General features: G+C 40.7%; 2 protein-coding genes across 2 annotated transcripts; one reads left to right on the forward strand and one right to left on the reverse strand.

The window, feature by feature from the left end:
- LOC133519234 (gamma-1-syntrophin) lies at positions 1–26,797 on the reverse strand. The gene is made up of 14 exons (XM_061853230.1): positions 25,793–26,797; positions 23,825–23,968; positions 23,420–23,579; positions 20,810–20,935; positions 20,100–20,215; positions 19,763–19,901; positions 19,259–19,329; positions 18,631–18,747; positions 18,090–18,248; positions 16,999–17,244; positions 9,795–9,910; positions 9,195–9,285; positions 8,521–8,641; positions 1–7,512 (listed from the first exon to the last, which is right to left on the reverse strand). The coding sequence occupies exons 1-13, from the start codon at positions 25,826–25,828 to the stop codon at positions 8,528–8,530; spliced, it is 1,635 nt and encodes a 544-aa protein (XP_061709214.1). The 5' UTR covers positions 25,829–26,797; the 3' UTR covers positions 1–7,512; positions 8,521–8,527.
- On the forward strand, positions 10,342–15,759 carry LOC133519230 (potassium/sodium hyperpolarization-activated cyclic nucleotide-gated channel 1-like). The gene is made up of 6 exons (XM_061853225.1): positions 10,342–10,794; positions 12,075–12,298; positions 12,900–13,864; positions 13,931–14,017; positions 14,784–14,890; positions 15,409–15,759. Exons 1-6 carry the CDS (start codon positions 10,703–10,705, stop codon positions 15,518–15,520), a joined length of 1,587 nt encoding a protein of 528 aa, XP_061709209.1. The 5' UTR covers positions 10,342–10,702; the 3' UTR covers positions 15,521–15,759.
- Positions 26,798–26,912: the final 115 nt, after the last annotated feature.

Genomic DNA, 26,912 nt, shown 5'->3' on the forward strand with positions numbered 1-26,912 from the left:
TAGTTACGAAATGTTTATTTTCACTAATGGATACAATATAGTTACATGTCAACAATATGTATAAATAACTAGGTTACCACATCTAATATAGTGGTTCCCATGAACAGGTATACAACGCTTCGATTTCACCCACATAGGCAGAATCTACTGAACTTCTCAATATTTAATCCGAAGCTGCACAAATATTTGAGACGCTCTGTAGATCTACCAGATTCCGTACACCTTAGATGAATTTGGAATTAAAAATATCATAAACAACGTACGATGTCTAGTTGAAATAAAATGAATGGTGCACTTATGTTAGGGGAAAGCCGTAACTGTTATATCTCATTTAACGGTACACTACGGCCGTATTTGTAAAGGAGCGAGGCGACTAAAATTCAACCGTAGGTATATGTTAGTGCATAAGAGCGTTTGCTTGACGCCGCACTGCGTATTCATAGGCGAGGCTCATAGGGAAACGTGACATACTTACTGGTTAACCAGATAAATACTGCACTGTAAGTGTACCGTTGAAAAAATACTTGGGATGATTGGGGTGGGTGAAATGTAAGGGACAGGCCGTGAGTATTCGAGTTATTGAAGACCCAAGTTCCCAAAAGTTACGCTTTTAATAACATTGAGACGCTTGCTTTACAAGCAAAGTAGGCTATTAGCACCTGTAGGTGAAGAAGCTTAGTGTGAGAACTGAGCGTGCGGCAGGGCGTGCAGCGTGGCGTCGGGCTCACAAGTGATTTGAGAAGTGTGCACTGAGGCCGCTCCTATACGCTTGCATTTGTTTAACATGCACGCCCCGCCCCCCTTCATGCCCAACTCGAGCGTCCACTCAGGCCTTACACTTAGAAACACTTCATCGGAGGCGCATCTTCAATAGTGAAATAAAAAAGCGCAACCGAGCTTATAGTGCCTCTAGTCCGTGCCATCAAATCATTAATTTCAATTGTAGTGTTTTAGCAAGCGTCTCTATGCTTTTGAACCGTTGTGAAGAATTAGCGAAACAAACTGCGAATGACAACATTCAGTTCAGTCTTGAATATACTCTCTAAATTGACTAATCGATTCCCATATTTATAACAATCAGCTGTTGCCCGCGGACACATTATTATACCTTAGACTCTTTGATATTATGAGTTTGAAGCCCGTTGCATAATAAAATTACTACATCGTGACTAGTACCGCTGGTTATCTGACTTTAAAAGATAATAATCTCATTATACAATGTTAGTCGGATACAGTCATTTTTGATATCTTATTACTACTTTTATCGGGTACGCTCGGACGCTGCACTGCAAGATGTTTGGACTATCTATCATTATTTAACACCACATATTAAACTTATATTACGCAACTAGGCCCGTTTGGAAAATAAGCTCCTTATTATTTAACTCGAGGAACAAATGAATCGATATATGTAGCTTCTCTCTCGAGTCAAGATGATAAGATAATGTTTCCGTTTCGCGGACACAAGCTGTTTGGTTGACGATTGCACATTCGCACTTACGTGGTATGGTTTACGCTAGGTTACTGATCATTATTCGATAGTGAAAGAAAAGCTCACACGAACTAATATTAAATATAAAATGTCTAGTATATTGAATGGTTCTTTAATTTTCTAATAGTACAAAGTAATAAAATTTACCACTCAGTATACGTAATTTTAAAAGTTTATTTCAGTATGGAATATACGACTACGATAAAAAAACGAGTTATTCGGGTATAAAGTGGACGGGCCATCTAGTTAGTGGTGTTTATTATGCAGGTTTTAGATTGGTCAAATCACCGTATGCGGCCAGTCGCGTATTAACTTATTAATTACATTAGCTAATTACACACAAAATAAAATAAAAAATAAATAAATAAAACACAACAATAACAATTATAATTTATAATAAATTATGATCTATAATAAATTATAATTGTTATTCGTTACCGAATATTTCGTCAAAGACATCAAAATGAAATACTTAGTTAAATGTCATAGTTATAGGTCAAAAATAACATGGAGCGATGAAATTAGTTTTAAAGCATTAGTATTCTTTATAATTATACGATTTTATTTTATTGTATTGACTTCATATTAGCTGTTAGGCTGTTACATCGGTTAAGGTGTTACAAGACTCACAAATAATTGTTTACAAAAAATATATACAAATTAGTATCTTCCTTTTCAATATTACTAACACTGACCAAATTTAATATGATTAATTGATTATACATTTCAATTATTTAAGTACATATTTTCAGATAATACGTGACCAGCCGCATGGTTTCGATTTTAATTTTACAGGTAATCTCATACTACTTTCTAGAATTATATTCGTTGTTGCTATATTATAACCTTTTCTCTCAGTAGCGAATCCGCAAATAGACACTCGTAGCTAATTATTATCTAGACAAGTCAATTTTGACACCTGTCACGCACTAGGCGGTGACGGGTGTCACACAACACTTGTTACACTGGATTGTTTTATTGACATCACAAGGTTGACAATAACTTTTTAATATATTTTTTTATCCATAGTACTTTCATTATTTCAAATATAGGCATAGTTAAATTTATGTACCGCAAGAGATCTCCGACAGTATCTCGCGAGCGAGAGCCAATACTCGTGTTTTTCTATCTGTATTGATTATAGAGGAACGGGTAGTCTATCTCGCAGACGAGATATTATCGCGGCGCTCCTGAGCTACATATATTAACCTAAAAAAAAACGGTTCGAAAAATGTATATACGTATCTTCCGCTATTTTTTAATCGACATTAATTACAGTTGTTGCTTTGAATTGACAGTTATATCCAACCGAGTTATACAGCTGCTACAATCCAGTGTAAAGTTCAATGCCATAATTCCTATCACTTACAACCGATAGCCTCAAATAGCCAAAACCTGCTAAGTCTACCCAGTCAGGTCGTATAATATACACTAACAAATTGTATATTTAAAGACAAACATATCTTAGCTGACAACCGACATACATCCCTACTCAGTGTTTGCTGCTCAACACATCTTTCGGCACCGGCCCTATGTAACAATACTCCTTATATCACGTACCTATCGTAAAACCACCCGACGATAGGGAGCGTGCATAAACTGTACACGGCAGCACAGAAGCCCCCAATTCATTGGCGCGGAGCAAATCAAATTTCCATTTTTAGATTTAAGCCACTGGCAGACTATGTGAAATAGAGCCAGTGTGAAGTTTAGGGGGGGGGGGGGGGCTTGCGAGATGAACGAGAGAGAGAGAACGAGATGGCATACCCTATAGTCCAGAAACTCCCAAAAATGGTATAAAAAGAACCTGAATATCTTTGTTCAGGTGCAACTATTACATATTTCAAATTCGAAGTTCTACGGCGAAATACCGTGAGTGTACTTAATCACGTATTAAACTTGTGGACCGAAGTATTGGACAATAACTGCGTGGTTTCACGGTACGTATTAGAATCCTATCCTCCTGAGTCCCAGAAGCCCTTATAAAGGTCTTATTCCAAAAGGTATTTTTAACTTTGATTAACACTATATAGAAAGAACAGGGATTACGCCTATAAGCGTCGAGTGTCCACCAAGGTGTTAAATAATTCAAGGTTCAAAAACTAGAGGGGGCTATATATAGGTAATATATATAAATATGAAGAATTTATTCTTTAGGAATGCCTTCGGTAGGATTATTTTTGGACGAGTAATAGTTGTCAACTGAGATAAGTTATCCAGATCATATCCATTATTGTTGACAGCACAAAAAAAGGATTAAAATCTACAGATAAAAAACATTACTTAAAATCGCGTACCTTGATAATGTCGAGTATTGGTTACATGATATAAATTTTGCTAAAAACCCGTTTGTTCACTAATTTAAGGTAAATAATATATTTTGCTACGAATTGACCTTACGCAAGGCGAATATAATACTTGTATATACATGTATACAGTTTCGCACACAAGAAAATAAGTTAAATCTACTAGTAACATAAATATATCAGATCTAGAGTAATACATAAGCATATACATGCAAAAAAAATAACATTAGCACTAGCAAATTATGCCCATATATCTTAAAACATGTTCACATAAACACTTTTATATAATAACTTTTTGTGATGATAAAATACAGTAATAAAAATTTTGAACTCCCACAAAAATCTCGATAGTCAACAATTCAATTCATAAGAATGTCCTTAACAACTAAATATAGGTAGAGTACTAAGTACCTACTAGCAAAGATACATTGATTGAGTAACATGTGTAAAATCTAAGACAATTTCGTGCTTCGAATTTGCCAAGTAAACGAGATGGCGCTGTACAGCCCCATACATTTTGGGGTAACTCTGATTGTCAATTTGTCTGATTGCCCGGAAAACGGAAACATGGTCGCCCTAAATTTACTTAGCGCCGTTCCGTGGAGCAAGAGTTGGGTGTATTGGGGATGGGGTGGGAGGAGGTTACCCAAGCTGCCCAGGACCGGAGCCGGAGTCAGTGGAAGAAAATGGTTCGAGCTCTACACCCCAGCAGGGGGTAACAGGATGGAAAGAAAAAGCTGATTGTCAAAATTTGACGTGTGACAATTCAGTAACCGCAAAACATCCGGCGCAGTTCAGCGCCATCTGTTTGGATGTCAAACTAAGAGGCACGTTTTTTTCTTAGACTTCGCCTCTCTATTACAACCAGTTCTCTTTGCTACTAGCATCGGGTAAAGTTTAGTAGGCCAACCTGCAATAAATAATTTTACTTCATATAATATATCACTTCCAGCTGCAGATAAAATATTCTATGGTTTCACATACTATTTTTTATACATTTTGGTTGCAAATTACTGTGGCCTCGGAAATTTTACCCCTTTATAGACGAAATTTTATTATAACATAGACTATTTTAGTACAATAATATTGAAAATACTATATTTACCAAGCCATTTTCTATCCGGCCGATCGTTTATCTTGATAAAATATGAACGTTTAACAACCAAATAATTATATGAAATGAATTTATTTTCGATAAATTTTAAACATAGGTATAATTGATATAGCAATATTTAATTTCACTTAAATTTAATGATATGACGCAAGCGCAAAATTGTCTAATATATACAATAGGCGTATTTCGATTAATAAGAAAACTTAATTAAATCTTACACTTAAATATAATTCGAATTTCAGTCAAAAACATAGCCTCGCCATAAATGTGTTACAAACGTATTATAAAGTAAGTAAAATCGATATAACTACATTTTATAATTAAATACCGGAGCTATAACCGTGTCAAAAATGCACACTCTAATTTATTGTATAATATCGTCATTACATTGAGTTGTGATAGTTTTGGTTCAATTGAGTTTCAGTTAAAATCTTTGGTAAAAATAATCGGTACTTATTAATATCATATTCAAATTATGGAATCAAAAATCTAGAAAGTAACAGTACAGATAATATTAATATTTAATTATACATACAAAAAACTCACATAAAACTACTTCGTAAAAATATAACAAATTCGATGATTCGTAATATACTAACAAAAGTACCACTTTAAATAGTCCGTTACATTTTGTGACATTACATCACTAACCAATCAGAATTAAGTAATCGGTCTAACGGATGCTAACCGAATCTTAGAATAAGCAAGCATAAATAGTAATACTGAATATAAATGACTCTTTCAAAGTTCCTTCTACAGTGTTACAATTAAAGTTATGCTTCGACAACTCTGAGGGTCTAACGCGAACCACGTTCGACCTGTTGCCTCTCTGTCGCACTTGTAAATTCGTACGTAAGTGTAACAGGGAGGCAATACATCGAACGTGAATCGCGGTAGGCCCTCTGTATTGCGAACATTTAAGACCAGACCACACCGGCTAAGTTTGAGTAGACGTGCGCGCGCGGTAAAATGTTTGAGCCGCGCATGCACAAGTCACGCAAGCGGTGTGCCGTCTCTAATAAGGATCTGTATATTACAACGTGCACGTGCACGTTTACACACACGGACCGTTATTGTGACAGCCCTTTCATCACCATGAAGAATTATATTTGTAACCGAGGTTAGATGTTTGCCGATGCTTATAACTTTAGTTGTAGTACATTTTATCTCATACTCAGACAATGCTATTCGTTCTTTAAAAAATCTTAGGCTTGAGAGTAGGTAATTTAGAATCAAAGTGCTTATAAAATAGATTTGAAGTATAGAGAAAATCGCAAGGAAGACGCGCGTCATTGATACCATAGGAAAATTGAATCTGAACCGGCGTGCAAGACTGTTTAGTCAAATGTTAAAACATGGACCCATTCTACCTGGGTGTTTGACCAAAATTTCGTATTATAATTCTTTTAAAAGTTTTGCATTAATGAACTTTTGTAATGTTAACGCTATATGAAGCGCAGATATGTTTCTCAAGACAGAAAGTAAAGTTTTAGCATTGCTTATATAATGCTGAATTAGTCCTATAACGCAATTCAATATTATTTTTGTTCTCTTATAAGATATCAAATTATTAGTCACATTTATTACCGGTTCAGATGAATTTGAAAACTACTAACACATTCATCGCCAGCGACCCGCTAGGCGGGTTCTTTGTTCGTAGGTGCTTTTCAATACATATGGTTTTTCCTGTGTTATCGGCTACGCTCGCGCTGGCACTGAATGTGTTAACATCAATAGGCCACTAATCGTTAAATGCTAGATTAGCTGTAGAAAACGTAGTCTCCTGATTCGCTGTTTAAATTTCGAAAAATACTAGCCTTTGAAAATTTTAAGATACCTTGAAAGTACAACTAACTGTCATTATGACAGAATTTAACATGACTTACAACCTTATAGATCGTGTCATTCACGAAGACGTGTGCCTTGACTCGAAATGTCATGTTGTTAAACGTTAGATTTGACAAATCTGCGCGTCATCTTGGATGACACGAACTATAATAGGTTTATAGGGAAAACGTTATCTAATACGAATTTGTATGTTATGTACTATACTGTGTATCTTTAGATAATTAAATAATTAAACAATTTGTACATTTTCGGGTAGTTATAACATTTATTGGTTAACCAACCAAATACAAAACTGCCTCGATCTGTCACTGAACGACCTTACTTTAACCTACATTATTTGATCATGTAATGTTTTTATGTACCCTCAATTGGCTTAAGGAGCCATTTGAGGGTAGATTTTATTTACTTTTATTTAAATACCTACCTAAAGATACAGAGTATAGGTATGGACGAAAAAAAGAATAAGTACATTTTTTGGATACGTGAGGTGTGTGAAAGAGTACATACAAACGCGTATCATCCTCGGTTTGCCCCATAGTCCAAATATCCACTTTGCTAAATCTACTCAGCAAAATGTAATGTACCTACTAACAATTAAAACAATTACAAATGTAACACTTTTAGTTAAACGATAAACAACGCCTCAAAGAGACAAAATGTGTCAAAGCAAAGTGAGCTTTATTTTTACCTCGTTAAGGTCTTCATCTTGCTGTCGACGACTAGACGCCCTGTACACGTTTAGTCGCTAGTCTCTGAAAATGGAAAAATAATACATATGTATTTATGACCGAAAGAGATGGTCTTATGGAGGATGGATATTTCAGTACAAGTAGCACAGAAAGCACTATTATTGTTTATCAGTCTCTTTTTCATATCTGCCTTCTTCTAAAAAGTCCTAAGTGCCATGTCAAAACGATAGACGTATTGTTGTTACCCACCAGTGCTTGGTGGGCAACAATGAACACCATTAAATTATGTAGGTTCTTTTTGGTATGTTCTCAGGGATGTTAAAACGTATTTTTAATTTCGTCGCATTGTGAATGTTCTGTTCCTCATAGGCGCACGCGCACGTTGTGACAACTATACAGCATACTTGCTTTGAGGTCGCCTCTAACTGTAAGCACAAAATAAAAAATAAACAGAAGGTCCGTTCTCGCCGTTCTTGAAAATACATACCTAAACTTGCCCGACTCACTAGGGTTGCTTCTGTATTAATTTCGAATTTTAAAAAGGAGTAGGTAATATAAGTTTCCAGACATACGTACATCGATTCGTTTATACATACATCTTATCATGTTTACATTCCTTAGAGACTGCATTTTGACGTACATGTACGTAGCGGTGGGGACGTCAAGTGAGCAACGCGCGCACAGCCCGACTAAGCTCTGCCCGAGAGTGCCCGAGAACGCCTGTAAATATAACGTCTGTGTGCGTGCGGCGAAAATAGCACTTTGTACTGAGCGGACTCTTTACTCCGGCGCGCGCCGCCGCTATTTATTTTGCGCTGTGAGTCTGTCACACTAAGGGTCTGTTTCACAATGTCCAAGTATTGAATAGCTAATTAACAAATAAATTAACTGTCAGATAAAACTTCCTGCAAAACTTAGCACTTTATCTACCAGTTAAGCTTATTTGAAGATAGTGAAAAGCCAACGATGACTTTATTCGTCAGATAAATTCCAAGTAGCGTATTCAGGACTTTACTTGGACACTGTGAAACAGACCCTAAAGAGGTTGGAGCTCTGTATAGTGATTATTACCCGACTGTCAATTGTTCTGATGCATGGACGCGAGGAAGGCAGGGTCGACGGACGCCACCTTGGCGGTGAGGAACGCGTGCATGCAGAACAGCAAGCTCTGCAGGATCTGGCATTCCAGCTCCTGGCACATACAAATTTTATTAGAAATTTAAAGTAGTATGTAACTCCGCATACACACGTTAAAACATTGTTGAAACGTATTGGGTTTTATTATATTGACCGCGGCCGGCAAAACGTCCCACTTTGTCGCTTGCCATAAGGATGAGATTTGCTTGTATCTTTATACGAATAGCCTGTCAAGGCGTGCTTATGGCAAGCGACAAAGTGGGACGTATTCCAACCGCGATCACATATGGTCGAAGGGTTAAGTTGATTCGAATAGTGATGCTTAGATACACTGAATGCCAAATACACAAAACGTGACTTTATAGTGTAAATAAAAAGAGCCAGTTTTCGAGAGAGATGAGTAGTGGTTTAATATCGAGTTACGCTAGTTGCATCTCTTTTCTCAACATGTCATTCTCAAAGTGATGCAACGATGCATGCCATATCAAATCACGAAGTGGATTGGTTGTTTTGCATTCGCCTTGTGTAGGCATGGCGCAAAATGAGGCAAAATAGTTCCTTTAATATAGTTTATGATTGATTACAAAGTTCCAATTAAATTGCCATACCTTTGTTTCTATCACCTTGGTCTCAGCATCTTGGAAATGTAGTTTTAGCTTCGACTTTCCATCGTCACTCGAGCCCCTCAATTGTGAGAACCTGAACAAATACAAAAAGACGAATGAGTTCGGAACAGAAGATAGACAATAGGATTTGTGGTCACAATGTTAGTCCGACGTTTAGTTTAGCCTCGCCCACCATTCAAAATCTTATTTTTAATTTGAACCTTGTTGTACAGGAAATTAAGATGAATTTGGTTTGATCGAGTTGATTGAGAATGTTTTGAAACAAAAGAAATAACACTTTATTTGGTTTATGAAAGCTTCTAATTAGATTAAAACGGAGTGTACATTGTAATCCACATTACGAGATTAACACATTTAATTAAGTCGCAGCGCACCAAGGAAATTATTTCAAGGAATTTGGTGCAGCCAAATACATCTTTAAGAATGTTATTTTATTCTCTAAATGGATTTTAATATAACCTAATTACGTCTGACATTAGGGACGTGTCGTCGTATATTCGCGAAATAGTTTTAACAATTGGAATTTACCTAAATTATTAGTAATTTATTAAATAAAGTGTGAAAATTGTGAGTATTAGGTACCTGTAGGCCCACACAGGCGGCGCGCCGGGAGTGCCCTCGCTGAGCGAGAACCCCGACGACCAGTCCAACGTCAGGCCTGCTGCTCGCCCGCCGTGCACCACCGTGAACGTTTTTTTCTGCCAAACAAATACTAAGTTGGATAAAACCCTCTTCTACATGTTTTGACGGTTCATTGGCGGCAACGCACACATAAAGACAGATATAGTCATGCTGTAAGACTTCAAAACGTTTGTTAATTTATACAATGCTTAATGTTTCCATTCATATATCTGTCTTTCTGTATGTGTCGAATTAACCATGTTTGAAAAAATTCTTCCTCGCGTTGTCCAAGCATTTTGCCACGGCTCATGGGAGCCTGGGGTCCGCTTGGCAACTAATCCCGAGAATTGGCGTAGGCACTAGTTTTTACGAAAGCGACTGCCATATGACCTTCCAACCCAGAGGGTAAACTAGGCCTTATTGGGAATAGTCCGGTTTCCACCGAAAAGCTACTGGCAAATATCAAATGATATTTCGTACATAAGTTCCGAAAAACTCATTGGTACGAGCCGGGTTTGAACCCGCGACCTCCGGATTGCAAGTCCCACGCTCTTAGCGCTAGAGCACCAGCGGTTATCATATTTGAATTATTTTTTTGTTTGAAAATAATAAATAAACAAAATATCCAAGAAATTTGTTTTAAAACTTATATTTGTTACATAAACTATACAGAAAAATAGTAAATAAATTTTGAAACGTACCAGTGATCTATCGAAATGTGTTTTTATAAAGTTCTAAATGTCTGTTTCAAACTTTTTTCGCCGATACCACAAATGAACTAAAGAATCCGTCAATGTCATTACGACAGTTGCAGTTAAAGCTGAATTTTTATTCGCATCGAAATATCTGATTTTAAAAGTTGTTAAAGGATGGAACACACGAAGCATGCGTGCATGCTGGCTCAGTCTGCGGGATATGAGGACGAACTACACCCGACGGCCAACTGTTGGCAACGTATAAGGTAGTTACCGATGCACTACCAATCTAGATTATAACTATGAATGCGAGATCTGTCTATTGAATATCAAATATGAGGCAATTTTAAAACTTCGTATAGTAGTGGACTTCATAAAACTATCAATTATTTCTCATAGTAACAGTCTTTATAAAGATCTTTGCTTAAACGCATACGGATGCAGTTGCAGAACTAAGTGTTACCTAGATAGAAATTTACCCCCTTATTCATAAACGTGTACTAAGGTTACGATGCCGCTGATCATCGTTTGTCCCTTTCCGATGTATTGGTATGATGGAAAGGGACAAACGATGATCAGCGGCATCGTAACTTTAGTACACGTTTATGAATAAGGGGGTTAATCTTCCAAATCAGTCTTAGATACGACCGTCTATACAAATTTTACTAGACCTAAGCCAAATAACTAGCTCTTCTTCATCCTTTTTTACTGCTGTAAATTATCAAGCAACTTCGACCATGAGAAGTTCAACAATAAATCTGTAATTCGTATGCGTATCCTTCTGTTGCCCTACGATTCGCACTACAGCTCGCACGTGAGGGCCTACCGCGAACCACGTTCCACGTGTTGCCCCTCTGTCGCACTTGTAAATTCGTACATAAGTGTGACAGGGAGGCAACACGTTGAATGTGGTTCGCGGTAAGCCCTCTATTCCTAAATAGGCGCAAGAGCTTAGACTTGGAGCGGCAGCGGCAGATCACATCGGGTCGGTTCATTTATTTTATTTATTTATCTATCATTATTCTATAAAGACAACAAATGGTCCAATTAGTGTTAGTTGATATTAGCCTACGTTAGTACTTAATAACATACATAGATTTTGTCCTTTGACAGAGTTTCCACAACAAAGGACAATCAAGCTCATTAGCTATGCTATTACTTGCTCCCACGTACCCTGCTTAAAAGCGGCCGTTTTCTTGCGCCAGATAGCGTCGAAGTATCGTGGCACCCTAAATGCGTTATTATACTGTATACACAGAGCGTTGTAAGCCCGCTGCGTGTAATTGACCCACAGACTTGACGAGTACAGTGATGTGCAGTATGCCTTAAATAAGGTTATTTTGACAGAATTTGTACAGCGTGCAAATCTGCGGGCCAGAATGTTCGCACGGACTGACACCGCTCTGCGCTCCCTATTAGCATCCGTCCCCATAAAATTATATTTTAAACGCTGCTTGGCGTTCTATTTTACTGTTGTAAGGTCTCAATCCCAAAATAAATCACATTTATAACCGGGTCGTTAGCGCTATAATAAAATTGTACGTAGGAGTCGTATCCGTAACCTCTTATTGCCCTGCGACTGGCACTACGGCACACTCGTGTTCCTAAGAAGCCGCAAGAGCCTAGAGCTGGAGCGACAGCGGCAGATCGCCTCGGGACACTGGTTCATCTGGCACCCGTACAGCCCGGCAAAGTTTTACTTCGACTGCTTCCTGTGGGTGATGAACGCTTTCGTCGGCCTTTATGCGCCGTTGCAGGTGTTTTTTCATTGTAAGTACTTAAACACTTATTGGAAGCTAGGCGAAAAAAAGTCACAACTCATACTATTGCGAAAGAAAAAGAATGAGACGTAGTATGAGGATAAGCATGAGCATGAACATGAAAACGATTTCCTCATATATGACATGAAAAGCAGTATGTGTCACATGGTAGTAAAATTATTTCCGCCTTGGGCGTTCACACTTGACTTCAGTCACGACTTACCGTCACGACCCTTTCTTAACTTCGTTCCAACCGAGTGTTCCACGACACTCACACATTTTTTTCAAGTTAGTTTTATTCTAGTACAGTCAGTATCAAACATACAGAAAGAAGCAAATAAGTAGCCAAAGTGGCTACATTTATTGCAACGCAATAAAAAAAGGGCTATCCATTCCCTGCAAAACCATTTCCAGTGTAGTTTTTTATTGTGTTTAAAAACATACTTTCATTTTCAAATCATGCGCGATATTTTTTTTCGTATATTCCCATTTGTCCCCGCTCCACATGATCACTGCCATACATGACGCGGGCACAAATGGGAATGATTTATATGAAAACACCTATTACCGCCTATGCCCAGCGGGGACAAATGTGTTTTTTTTCTTTTTAGGTCCAAACCCAGCGAACCCTTTAATCTTGGCAACAGACTTTTTGACATTCTGCGAGATCATTGTCAACTTTTGTTCGGGCTACAATGACGAGAACAACAAAGAAATTGTACTCGAGCCCAGAAAGATTGCACGGAACTACATCAAAGGTCTTTTCATCGTAGATTTGATCGCTGCCGTGCCGTGGCAACTTTACCAGCCTTTCAGTGACTGCCGGTATCCCTCGCACACAGTTTTTTACCCAACGAAACTGCTCAGATACAGAGCATTGCTAAAGATACGTGAATCGATTATGGAACAGCTTGAAGTCCCCTATTTCTGCACTGTCATATTTACGGTCATCATTAGACTCGTATTTTTTTTTAATTGGATGACTTATTGGCAGTATCAAGTGCCAGTCATCTGCGTACATTACTATGACCTTAATAACTTAGGGAAGGCGGAGGCAGAGTGGCTAAATCGTTTAAACGTCGATCCTGGGGTGGACGCGTTTACCAAATACATCACTAACTTATACCACGTATGCGCGAGGTGCATCGGCGCGGGTTATGTGTTCCCAGTGCGGAACCACGTCATACCGGAGATGGTCCAAAATTGCATCACGGAAGTCATCAGCCTCATCTTCTTAATATATTGTTTCATGACCGTCCTCCGTTTAATTTTGTGTTCGCAATCAAATTTCATATTTGACGGCGCAATGAAGGATTTAGAGAAATACATGAGCGTCAAACGCCTGCCGAAGAGTTTGCAGAATAAAATACGGTTGTTCATAAATTATAAGTTTGGTGGCAGTTACATGGACGAGAATTATATCCTGAATACTATTAACCAACATATTAAGCAAGATATCAACATGCATACATGCCGGCGACTTGTTGTAACTGTACCGCTGTTTAAAGGGTTTCCAATTATGCTCATTAACACTATCATCTTTAGACTGAAGCAAGAAGTCTTTATACCAGGACAGGTACTGTTCAATCATCTTTTGTAAGAATTCTTTAAATGTTCGTCACATCACTTTTTTTGTTTTTAGGAGGTGATAAAACGTGGGCATTTGGTTGAGAGCATGTATTTCATTTATTATGGAACTGTGGTGTTTATAGACGAACATGGAAGAGAGGTAAATATAACATAGGAAAATAAAAAGTAAAAGGTGAATATATTTTTCTCCAATATGCTTGGAATTGTTTACCTTATTGCATTGTAGTAAAAATAGTACGGGAAGTCTTTATTATGGTTAAACTCAAACTGGAAACATTCATACCATTATTGTCGTGTTTTAGCGGACGAGAAGTTATTACTGTATTATAACGAATGAACGAATATTGTATGGTACTGAATGGCATAATAAGTTGTGCCTTTAACTTTTTTTTAATAATTAAAGAGGGAAATTGTTTTTGACATTTTTGATGTGAAGGTTCTTCGATTTGGATGCTGGTTGATGCTTAAATTATGATTATTTAACCTTATTTTCTCGCATGTTTGGAGAAAAGCAGGAATAGCAATTCAGCAGGGTATCCACAAATTGCCCTTTCCCGGCCTCTGCAATAATGTACTATTACGCGAATGCCATTAACACCTTTATACAAATTTTGAAGCCTAGTCACGCGAGTCTGTACCCTGGTTGTGTCACTGGTGACCATTCCACTACATTTAGACTAGATTTTTACACTTTGCCGCTGTGCGATACGCAGTGTTAAAATGTACACAAAAGTAGCCGCCGACATTTACCAGTATGTGTAGCGTATCTTGTCATAAATCGAGTTGCGGAAAGACGTGTTAGGCCCTCAGGTCTATTATGTAGGTTACAGCGTCAAGGCATTATGGCTATCAGGGCAGTTCGCGCCTCGCGTAGAGAATGCTAAATTTGATAAACCCGTTTGTAGATACAACATTTAAACGACGGAGCACATTTCGGCGAGGCAGCGCTATTGCGTCCCAACGAGCCCGCGCCGACGACGGTCACCGCGCTTGAGATGAGCGAGATATACACGTTAGCAGTCCAATTATATTGATAACAAAGGTTTAAGGTTACTTCGTTAATGGTCAGTGCGTATGATAACCGCCCACCCGGCCCACCAAACGGCCTACTGCCGCAGTTGGCGGTTAAGTGCATATGACCAATTGACCATGCGTGGTGGGATAGAAGTTTGTATCGCTGACTGTACTTTTCTGTCAACAGTCAACAATACTTATCGAGTCAATTCTAACAAACCCAAATAAAATGAGGTTGCGTTATTTCATCACTAAGTTCCTATGGCCACCTTCGGTTCTGCATAATCGGATCAGCTCGATGGTACCATAATATTGCGTTGTCACCCAACTTACATATGTAAGTACTTATGAGAAGTTTCAGCTCAATCGAATAATGGGAAGTGGGTTTAATTTAGCTTGCAAGCTGCAGACAGTTGAAGTTTGTAAAATGGAATGCGACCCACTCCTGCGGCGTACGGTCGCGGTTGCAGATGCAAGTGCATATAAGCTGTAATTAATTGTTACTTTTATTTTCAGTTTAACGAATGCAGACTTTACTGCGTGCGTTCAGCTTTATCCGCAGATACAACAACGCCTGACGGAGAACCACCGCCGCTCCGTGTTGCGAATCTTTCCCGGTCGACGATAACAATAAATACCTTATGAATTAAAGTCAAGATTTGTTTTCACAGCTTTTGAGTTTACTTATACATAAAGATGACTCATGTTTGCATGGTTATTCAAGGTACAATAAAGTACGCATTCATATAATAATATTTAATACAACTATAATACTATAAGAGAATTGACGATATTTCTGGTCCAGGCGGTTTGGACGCGCAGCAGCTCGCGCCGGGTCTCGCCACTGACGTAGCGCGGGCCGCCTGCATGAGCGCTTGCTCATGCAGGCTTGGTGTCACTGCTTAGTGACACCAGTCTGCCGTCTCACTCTACTGTACCTGCAGCCTGGTGACGGAGTTGACGATGTTGCTGGTCCAGGCGGCCTCGACGCGCAGCAGCTCGCGCCGGGTCTCGGCGCTGACGTAGCGCGGGCCGCCTGCATGAGCAAGCAGTGCCACCAGTCTGCCGTCTCACTCTACTGTACCTGCAGCCTGGTGACGGAGTTGACGATGTTGCTGGTCCAGGCGGCCTCGACGCGCAGCAGCTCGCGCCGGGTCTCGGCGCTGACGTAGCGCGGGCCGCCTGCATGAGCAAGCAGTGCCACCAGTCTGCCGTCTCACTCTACTGTACCTGCAGCCTGGTGACGGAGTTGACGATGTTGCTGGTCCAGGCGGCCTCGACGCGCAGCAGCTCGCGCCGGGTTTCGGCGCTGACGTAGCGCGGGCCGCCTGCATGAGCAAGCAGTGACACCAGTCTGCCGTCTCACTCTACTGTACCTGCAGCCTGGTGACGGAGTTGACGATGTTGCTGGTCGAGGCGGCTTCGACGCGCAGCAGCTCGCGCCGGGTCTCGGCGCTGACATAGCGCGGGCCGCCTGCATGAGCAAGCAGTGCCACCAGTCTGCCGTCTCACTTTACTGTACCTGCAGCCTGGTGACGGAGTTGACGATGTTGCTGGTCCAGGCGGCTTCGACGCGCAGCAGCTCGCGCCGGGTCTCGGCGCTGACGTAGCGCGGGCCGCCTGCATGAGCAAGCTGTGCCACCAGTCTGCCGTCTCACTCTACTGTACCTGCAGCCTGGTGACGGAGTTGACGATGTTGCTGGTCCAAGCGGCCTCGACGCGCAGCAGCTCGCGCCGGGTCTCGGCGCTGACGTAGCGCGGGCCGCCTGCATGAGCAAGCTGTGCCACCAGTCTGCCGTCTCACTCTACTGTACCTGCAGCCTGGTGACGGAGTTGACGATGTTGCTGGTCCAAGCGGCCTCGACGCGCAGCAGCTCGCGCCGGGTCTCGGCGCTGACGTAGCGCGGGCCGCCTGCATGAGCAAGCTGTGCCACCAGTCTGCCGTCTCACTCTACTGTACCTGCAGCCTGGTGACGGAGTTGACGATGTTGCTGGTCCAGGCGGCCTCGACGCGCAGCAGCTCGCGCCGGGTCTCGGCGCTGACGTAGCCCGGGCCGCCTGCATGAGCAAGCAGTGCCGCCAGTCTGCCGTCTCACTCTACTGTACCTGCAGCCTGGTGACGGAGTTGACGATGTTGCTGGTCCAGGCGGCCTCGACGCGCAGCAGCTCGCGCCGGGTCTCGGCGCTGAAGTACCGGGGGCCGGCCGCGCCGCCGCCGGGCCCGGCGCCGCTGCTCTGCACGAGGAAGCAGTGCTGCCGCCAGTCCACTGTTTCGCTCTCTTTGACAGTTCGGAACATGGTCTGGTACACTTTAAGGGTTTCTGGACATTTTGCTAATTCGGCGATGTTCATCTGGGGACAAAAATGTAGCTAAGTTTAACATTCTGTTCATTAGTCTAGATTAAATATATCCCTCTTACTGTAAACAATTTATTCCCGCTTTCCAGCGCTCCCTATTTTTCTTACTGGAAGAATAATTACTCGGTGCTCTTGCGCTCTAAAACTATCACGGCTGCACACGGCCCGTGTACATCTATAATTATATTTTATTATTGACGAATAATTTAACATATTTTTTTACAAAATTCTTCGCTTCCATGGACAAAAATTGAGCATTATTTTCGGCCATTTTTACGAGTATCAAGCTTTTGCTAGTTTTTTTTGCTTACCGGAAGAACATCGAACAACATAATGATGTCGGTGCCCTTCAGGAGCAGGAACTTGGATCGTTAATGTCGGTAGGTCTACCACGGCTGCGCTCCGATCAGCACGCCCTCGTACACCCAGCCCATGTACTCGATGCTTACCGGGAGAACATCGAACAACATGACGTCGGTGCCCTTGAGGAGCAGGAACTTGGGTCGGTAGGTCTGCCACGGCTGCGCGCCGCACAGCACGCCCTCGTGCACCCAACCCATGTACTCGATGCTTACCGGGAGAACATCGAACAACATAATGATGTCGGTGCCCTTCAGGAGCAGGAACTTGGATCGTTAATGTCGGTAGGTCTACCACGGCTGCGCTCCGATCAGCACGCCCTCGTACACCCAGCCCATGTACTCGATGCTTACCGGGAGAACATCGAACAACATGACGTCGGTGCCCTTGAGGAGCAGGAACTTGGGTCGGTAGGTCTGCCACGGCTGCGCTCCGCACAGCACGCCCACGTGCACCCAGCCCATGTACTCGATGCTTACCGGGGGAACATCGAACAACATGACGTCGGTGCCCTTGAGGAGCAGGAACTTGGGTCGGTAGGTCTGCCACGGCTGCGCGCCGCACAGCACGCCCTCGTGCACCCAGCCCATGTACTCGATGCGCTCGCCCACGGCCAGCTGACGGTTGAACAGCTTCATCTGGGACACAAGATCAAATATTTCACTTACGCGCTACTTATTTTAATATTCGATGATGCTCGGAACCATAGAGCGGACGAATCGGATATAAAGTGGGACATTAAGCGAAATAATTTGCGCCTGATCAATGACGTGCGTGTGCAAGCAATAAACTTAAGATATTTATAATCTGAGGCGGCACATTATTGTGCCTATTACGCTGGTGTTTTTGACCAACAGTTTTATTTCTATGAACAACGAACAACTCGGCGGTGAAAAGGCCGTCATAAAATGTAACGTAAATTATATACAAGTGAATCACTTCCGGACTGAAAGAGACAGATGGTACATTTAATTTCCGACCTTAACGCATTCACTACTGCAACCAAGCGAGGTGTTATACCTGTAGGTTGGTAAGTCCGACGATGTTGTCCGATATGCTCTTGAGCCACTGCGACAGTGCCGCGGGGTCCTCCGCGTGTATGACGCCCGTCGTCATCTGTGGTCGCGCGCCGCGGACCTGACAATGTAAGTGGACGGTTTAATCCCTCGAGTCCCACGGACGCATTGACATTAAAATTCCAAATTTAAAACCGCAAGGTCGTTTTTTGGCTGGCCAATTTAGGTCTTGCAGACTCAACCAGTCAATTAACTTTACCCTCGAATGATACGCAGCCTGTAGTTGATTACGTAAATCTTTGAAATATCATTAACCTTTTGACCGCCAAAGACGTCATATGACGCGCGCAGCTACAGCCCAATATCAACCTTCGTGCGTACCGACAAGGTTCACGATTACGCGCCGCGTACGTACCAACAATTTAAATATGAAGTTCAATCAATGAAGAAGCAATGTTATGTCCAGGCCACATCTCACCATTCGTTTTGTGACGATACGTGGTATTTAACATTGACTCAGCCTTGTAATGAGGGTTACTCAGTAGTAGGCTGTTAATGGTACATTATTAAACTGAAATTGGACTAGATGTTTTTTTTTAAATTATATCGTAAAATAAGAAGCTTGCTCTTACTTCAAAAGCGCCTGGCCTTAGCTTGTCCGTTCCGAAGACATATCTTGTGACATATCCCATCATCAAAGGTACTGAAAATAAAAACAATCATGATTGGGTTTTATTGGTACTCATTTTCAATAGTATACCATCTATTCTCATATCACATTAGTCAAGGTCTAAGTGTATGTATTAGGTGGTTTTCACAATGGTGCCAAAAACACATACCCGAAACTACATCTTTCCACTCATTGGCCCCCTGAGTGTGGTCGGCCGCTGGTGGGTCGGAGGCCACCGACGACGGTCGAGAACGGAGGCCGCGCTGGAAGCTCTCCTCTACCCACGCCATCTGACACGTTCGTAAAACATACCCGAAACTAAGTCTTTCCACTCCTTAGCTCCCTGCGTGTGGTCGGCTCTTAGTTGGTCGGAGGCCACCGACGACGGTCGGGAACGGAGGCCGGGCCGGAAGCTTTCCTCCTCTCCCGATGCTGTCCGGAACGTTTATACGACAGTACAACATACCCGAAACTACGTCTTTCCACTCCTTAGCTCCCTGCGTGTGGTCGGCCCCTAGTCGGTCGGAGGCCACCGACGACGGTCGGGAGCGGAGTGACCCCGCCGCGCTGCCGGGTCGGGAGCTCTCTTCCTCTCCCCACGCCGTCTGAAATGTTAATACGACAGTAAATCGCAAAGTTTATTATTTTTGTTCCTATATGGCCACAAGTGCGAAATATCTTTTTTTTTTTCTTAAGCTTAACTACCAGCTTAAATCTGCCGAACTTATTTTGCCAAAGAAATATGTAATTAGAAGTTTCAATGCTTGGATCTGCAGAGTGAATCCGAGTGCAAGCGAGTGTACCTGCCATCCGCCATTGGTCTGGTCTGCCTTCTCGTTGCAGTTGGCGTCAACAGGCTTGCCGTGCAGGGACGGGTGCTCGTCGCCGGTACTGCTGTCTGTATCAGACGCGCCATCCGCTAGAAATAACAATATAGGATATAAAATACAAAATAGGACATAATTGACCACAAATAGTAACGCCGGAAGAAATAATCAGGAAAATTTTGAGTCTAAAAACGGCCGAGGCTGCCGTCCAAAGGGTTTTATCGGTCAAAGGGACACCAGCGGTATAAGCAATGTTTACCCGTAGCAATATGCATGTACATAGTCGGCATTCCGATTTACCGCAGCAACATAACGGCTGCGGCAAATTGATAGTAGAGGGTAAAAACACAACTCACTGCCGAGTAAATGCCAATATGCCGTCAGCGGCATGAACTTAACACATCCACTGCCAGCGACACGGTAGGCGGATTCTTATGCTACAAAGCGGAAAAAACTTACGACTACGAACGCGTAGATTGCATTGGCAGTGAAAGCGATAAATGTTAAAGACATATAATATGAAGTCAGTATGTACTGAACCTTGAAAGGTCGACCGGTCGGTTAAGAATGATCGTCAAGGCATGAATGACGCCAGCGTTCCGTATATACTACATCGTCATGTGACCAAGCTATTGCGTACTTGCTACCACTATCATCACGGAGAAAGTGCTCGGAGGTAATTGTACCTTGTTTCTGCAGAAATGGCGTGGCTGCTCGATAGTGCTTGACCGTCAAGACGACAATATCGCCCGCGTTCCTTAGAATGGTGACCGCATCGTCGTGTGAGCAGGCAGTGATGTACTCGCCGTTTACTAAATAAAAAAGAAACAATTCTTTAGTAAATTTGTTTTAGAATAAACAACAATTGACCGTACCTAGAAAACGCGCACGAGCTCCATACACGGTAGTATTATGAATAGGTACCGTGATAAGTACCACAACTACGTCCACAAGAGAGGTATGGGCATTGTAAATGTCATCTCGCTCTGTGTGGTAGGGCACAGCACAGCGGATGTCATTCCAGATCTAGAGCAGAGCCCAACTGTGAAAGTACCTCCACCTTACAGAAAATCGCAGCCAAATAACACTAGACCCTACTCATAGTGTTGTGTTCCTGCCGGTGAGTAAGGTTGCCAGCGCTCAACGAGGGTGGGAGGGGGTTAGGGTCGGCAACGCGCATGTAACTCCTCTGGAGTTGCAGGCGTACATAGGCTACGGATACTGCTTACCATCAGGCAGGCCGTATGCTTGTTTGCCACCGACGTAGTATAAAAAAAAAAGTGCGCGCATTGAAGGCCGTTTTATTTCCTTCATTATTTAATTCAACTGGCAACGTCATCACTGTCATCAGGAACAAACTAGCAAATAAAATCCTATTAAATTTTGTTACTCGTTATACCTTTGATATATGTATATATACATAAAATTGGAAATTTCCATCAATTGTATTTATCATTATATACTTATAGATAATTTTTATAGAAAATAGTAAAAATTTAAGCATAAAGCTTTGAAACTGGTTTCTGGCCTCGCCAAATTACACGAATCGCTCGAGAAAAAGAAAATCAGTCGATTAATGCCGGAATTCAGAGGTGACGTAAAAAAAGCAATTGAACCGAGAACAACCTCTTTTAAAGATGTTTAAAAATTCCTATCTCGTACAGTAACAATTGTGAAACTATTGTGCTCATTTAGCCAAGATACTAGTAGAGCAATTAGCTCAAGTCTGTCTGGGCTTGATTGCCCCCAATTACGCTAGACGTCCTGTCTAATTCAATCTAACTAGGAGGCAATTTGCATTTGAAAAGTCGAGAGCTCCTCAGTTTAAACTTGTTACAAAAGTTGGAATTGGATCATAATAGGTACCTATTATAGGGGCTTAAATGAGAAAAACTTAAAACATTCATAACTTAGTATTGGTAACGATAAAAAGTGCATACTTGCAGAGCAGACTCGTTTCAATAGAAATATTATGTAGCAGCTTCTAGTGGCTCTTTCGAATAAACAGAACTCTATACAGAATCACGGTTTCCCGGCCGGTATAGGTAGAGTCTATTCGGAAAAAGAACCGTGGAATGTATTGGGCTCCATACATTCTACGATTCTTCTCTTTCCGCGCAAACTCTATTGACAAATACTATTATTTTCAAATGTATGATTAAGTTTGAATTAAGAAAAGGATATGCTGAGAATGTTTTCTGATATAAATTATTAAGAATTCAAAGAGATACATTTCAAAAGAAGAAGAAGAATCGTTTATTGTGAATCATGGTTGTTACAGTAAAATGTGTGAAAACAGATGGCGCCCTGTTAGGACATTGCAAATAAATCTTACATTTAGGTGGTTTTTTAAGGGACAATACATATCATTAACATTTAAGAGCATGGCTCTAGTTGTTGGAGTGGACGCTAGTGTTCGCGGCCCTTGGCCAAGTTCTTTAGATCCCTGTAAGATACGACATTTGCGTCTAGTTGCGGGTGTAGATTGCCCGTGGTTAACCTCTTCCTCTTCTAGCTACGAGCTTGCCTTCTAAAATAGTTATAAAGAAAATGTTGTGTATTATCAAGTTAACTATCATTTTGCCTTGTCTATTCTCTATGATCCTCAGTAGGTTTCTCCTCTCCAACAATTCGCAGCACTTCATCGTTCGTTTTTATTTTTCTCCATCCAACTTATTCTCTCCATTCTTCTCCACAACTACATCTCAAAAGCCTCTAATCGTATTCTATCTTTCTGCCTCATAAAATACATACATAAACATTTTCATGTAAAATGTTGCCAAGATGAAACCATAAGACACGCACTGTCAAAAAGTTATCAGTTCCTCTCATGTAGAGCCTCATCACAAACTCTACACCATAGTCAAAATATGTGGCTAATATGCTTTGCTTGGCTCGTCTTAGCGGGGGTACTACCGTGCCCCCAGATAGCCGTAAATTCATATTTACACAAGGGGTTAAGAATTAGTACCTGCCTATTAGTAGAAGTTACAAAAAAAGTTATCCTGCATGAAATCTTGGACGGAGTAGTATAAGTTATTAAATTACTTCAATTCTCTAATGTTTACTTGTTCGCCGAAGATGTAAAACTCACGAGAATCATTAGGAATCCGCCGATGCTAAAAAATTTTAGTGCGATGTTACGTCTTTGGTGGAGTGGTGTGCCCTCAACAGAATGCACTTAAATCCTACAAAATATTATCCCATTAAATTCCACAGGATAGGAAATGATCTAGTGAACTAGCCTTCGAACTTTCCTCAAAATACGCAAAGTCTGTTTAACATAATAACCTCACCTTTAATAACTGCATCGCCAACAAATAACTGCCCTGTTTGGTCCGCCGCCTGGTCCTTGTATATCTTGGATATGAGGATTGGCAGCTTGTGTTCCGCTCCACCCTTTATACTGAGGCCAAGGCCCCCCACCTTCTGCCGGGTTATTTGCACCATACGCTCCTGGAAATAAGAGTGATTACTAAGGGACTTAGTACATTTGTGTAGGAGCATCCTATGATATTTATTTATTCAAGGACTCTTTCTGTCTTATACCATAGAGAACTGTAATAATTTCTTGCGATGAAATTACATTAAACATAATTAATTAATACTAGTGTAACCCTCATCCCATTCCTGGTGTGACTCATCCTGGCCCCTGCCTCAAGAGCTATTCGACCAATGACACAATGAAAATAGGAACTGACCCTAGCATGAGGCACATTCTTGTCTCGCACGGGCACCACAACAGGTACTTCTCGCTGCACCGTCACTGCGTCCATGCTGAGCACGAGACGCGCAGGCCGCGGCCGCGACTTGCCATCCGACACTTGCACCATGCCCATGCGGATCTGAAAATATGGACACTTAATAAATGATACCTCTAAAAAGAAAAAAACCGGCCAAGTCCGAGTAGGACTCGCGCACCGAGGGTTCCATTCAAACCTGTAGGTATAAAAGTAAAAGTTCACCCATCACGACAATCGAGTCATATCAATTATTAAAAATATTTTTATTATATGATGGATCTAAAAATTGCGAAAACCGTAAATTTTTAGATTTCAAGATTCTGAGTTCATGGGAAGTACCTTGTAGGTTTTGATTCCCTTGCGAGTGTCGAAAATTTGCGGAAATTTGCAGCATAAACGGCTGTATCTTTTGATTGCGTTGGCTTAGAAGTTTGATTTTTTCACAGCTCCAAGGGACAGTAGACCTGAGTATTTGTTATAAATTCCAGCTTGATACCTCCAAGCGTTCCTGAGAAAAAGGGTCTTGACAAACAGAGGGATGGATGGACAACAAAGTTATCCTAAAAGGGTTCCGTTTTTTCCTTTCGAGGTACAGAACCCTAAAAAGGAACCCTTATAGATCACATGTGTGGGTGACAGTCTGTCACAATTCGCTATGAAACTACTGGACTAATTCAGTTAACATTTGGTACACAACACATGATTTGGTGTCCCTAAGATGGATGTAACGTCCATTAATATTTTTTTAACATTGAACTGCCCAGAAGCTTAGAAAATGGCCTTCCATTTCATTGCACTTTAACAAATAAAAATTGTATTTTACTTGGTACTTTTGGTTAAGAATGGGTAATATTATAAGAATGTGTTAATAGACCAGACAGTGACTTTAAATACTATACTCATTACTCATTATTTTAACCATTAGCCATCACCTCACACTAATTTAAAAAAAAAAAAACAACTTCAAAAAGGGAAAAGTTCTTGATTCTAGTTGATGTTTTTGTCAGAACTGGGATCTGTTACTGTGTTATTAATGAGAAGGCAATGGAATTCCATAAATATTACAGAGATAGTACTTACATTTAACAGCAAATAGGTATATGAACTTGTACTAAATACTACAAAATATGTAAACAGGTCTTAAGCAGGTGTACACAGCCTAAAGACCTTATCAGATATAAAAATGATTGATTTTGTCTTTGAGCAAGTAACTTAATTTAAACTAAGGAATGCACCCTTGAAATTAACAGAGTTTAAAAAAACACATTGTAGAGCCATTGGTTTTTAGGTACTCATAAATAATTACTACATTAGAATGTATTTAGATACAGTTAGATAACTTGAGTTAAACCAAGCTAAGTTGGCAGTGATTTTTATAGCTCGGGTGGTGCAAGTGTTATTTTAAACATCAAACTTCTATGAGACTATGACATATAAGTATAAATAAAACTTGCACTGCCTGGGGTATCAAAATCACTGCCAACTTAGCATGCTCTTAAAATACTTCTAAGTCATTGCTGAATTTACTTCATTTAAATTAGATTTAAGGTGTTTATTCATATTTATGATTTATGAGTCTGTTTTAAATTATAAATCATATAATTTGATGACCAGTTTAGTGACCCTGCCTATGAAGCAGATGGTCCCGGGTTCAAATCCTGGTAAGGGCATTTATTCGTGTGATGAGCATGGATATTTGTTCCTGAGTCATGGGTGTTTTCTATGTATTTAAGTATTTATAAATATTTATATATTATATATATCGTTGTCTAAGTACCCTCAACACACGCCTTATTGAGCTTACTGTGGGACTTAGTCAATTTGAGTAATAATGTCCTATAATATTTATTTATTTATTTAAATGGGGTTTATTAATTATGGTATAATGTTTATATTCTTAACTTAAAAGTTATAATTAAAACTTACCTTGTCATCTTTATTTTCTTCAATTGGCGTCATCATGTTAAAAGAAGAACACCATAACAAAATAACAAATATTTAGAAAATTTTCAACACTGTTTAGAAAATTCAGATTCCGTGCCCATGTTCACAGCTTTCTCTCATATATAACTAGATAATACGTTGAGATTATTGTCACAAAGTCATCTTCAAAGATCCTTAGGCCTTTTTCTAATGATTTCATTAATTATTTACGAGTAACACATTTATAACACGAAAAACAGGTCACTGGCTTACGATAAATCAATATAACTGACTGGCACCAAAACAACACATAAATCACGGTTTTTCTAATATTTGCCACTTAGGCATCATCGTGGATCTACTCTAGGTCTTTGCTAATGATATTGTCGATCTGATAAACATTGTTTACTAAGTAAAAACAATCATTTTGACCTATTTTTAATTAGAAATCCCTACTCTACAATACGAACGCGATGGGGCGAGCAAGACCACAGAATAAATAATAGTACTACCGTACAGAAATGACACTTCCTACAAAACCGAAGTTTGACAGCGATTCAGGGACGAATTATGCTATCCCTTTCTAATGTATAGCACTATCCCTTTCGGCCATTTAGGGTTGTCAAAATTCAGGTCTTTATCTTATCTGTGGTCATGCACGTATAGGGACGTCAAGTTGTGCCAACCCTAATAATTGCTCGGAGCAAAGCTGAGCCGAACGGAGCCGAGAAAAGCCGAAAGGAGGAGTGTCGCCTCATTGGCAAGACTAGCACATAAAGCACATTAGCACACTAGCACGTAGAAATAGTGAAAGTTAGACTGGTGTAGTTTTGTTAGAGATCCACTATGAGAGTAGCATTTGTTTAAAAAACTCTCAATAAATAAATAATTTATTATTATGAGCCTATATTGTCCCACTCCTGGGCAAAGGCCTCCCTCTTATTATTCCACGTGTCCCCACCAGTCTCTGTCAAAGGCGTCTAGTTCGTCCCGCTATCTTCGACGAGGAGCACATGAAGGGAAACCTCCCTATTACTTCCTATATCACATTTATTCTAACAATGATTTATTTAGATTTTTTTTTTATGAATATAAGAGTTGTATGCCCATTAGCTGGCTGAAT

This window comes from Cydia pomonella, chromosome 6, assembly GCF_033807575.1.
Source record: "Cydia pomonella isolate Wapato2018A chromosome 6, ilCydPomo1, whole genome shotgun sequence".
In the NCBI taxonomy this organism is placed as follows: Eukaryota; Metazoa; Arthropoda; class Insecta; order Lepidoptera; family Tortricidae; genus Cydia; species Cydia pomonella.

Excerpts from the sequence above, each read along its gene's own strand:
- LOC133519230 (XM_061853225.1), top strand. The coding sequence starts at position 10,703 with ATGGAACACACGAAGCATGCGTGCATGCTGGCTCAGTCTGCGGGATAT. Across the intron at positions 10,795-12,074 it reads AACTGTTGGCAACGTATAAG|GAGTCGTATCCGTAACCTCT; the intron begins GTAGTTACCGAT and ends AATTGTACGTAG. Across the intron at positions 12,299-12,899 it reads GTTGCAGGTGTTTTTTCATT|GTCCAAACCCAGCGAACCCT; the intron begins GTAAGTACTTAA and ends TTTTCTTTTTAG.
- LOC133519234 (XM_061853230.1), bottom strand. The coding sequence starts at position 25,828 with ATGATGACGCCAATTGAAGAAAATAAAGATGACAAG. Across the intron at positions 18,748-19,258 it reads TAAGGCCAGGCGCTTTTGAA|GTCCGCGGCGCGCGACCACA; the intron begins GTAAGAGCAAGC and ends TTACATTGTCAG. Across the intron at positions 9,286-9,794 it reads CCGCCTGTGTGGGCCTACAG|GTTCTCACAATTGAGGGGCT; the intron begins GTACCTAATACT and ends GTATTTGTTCAG.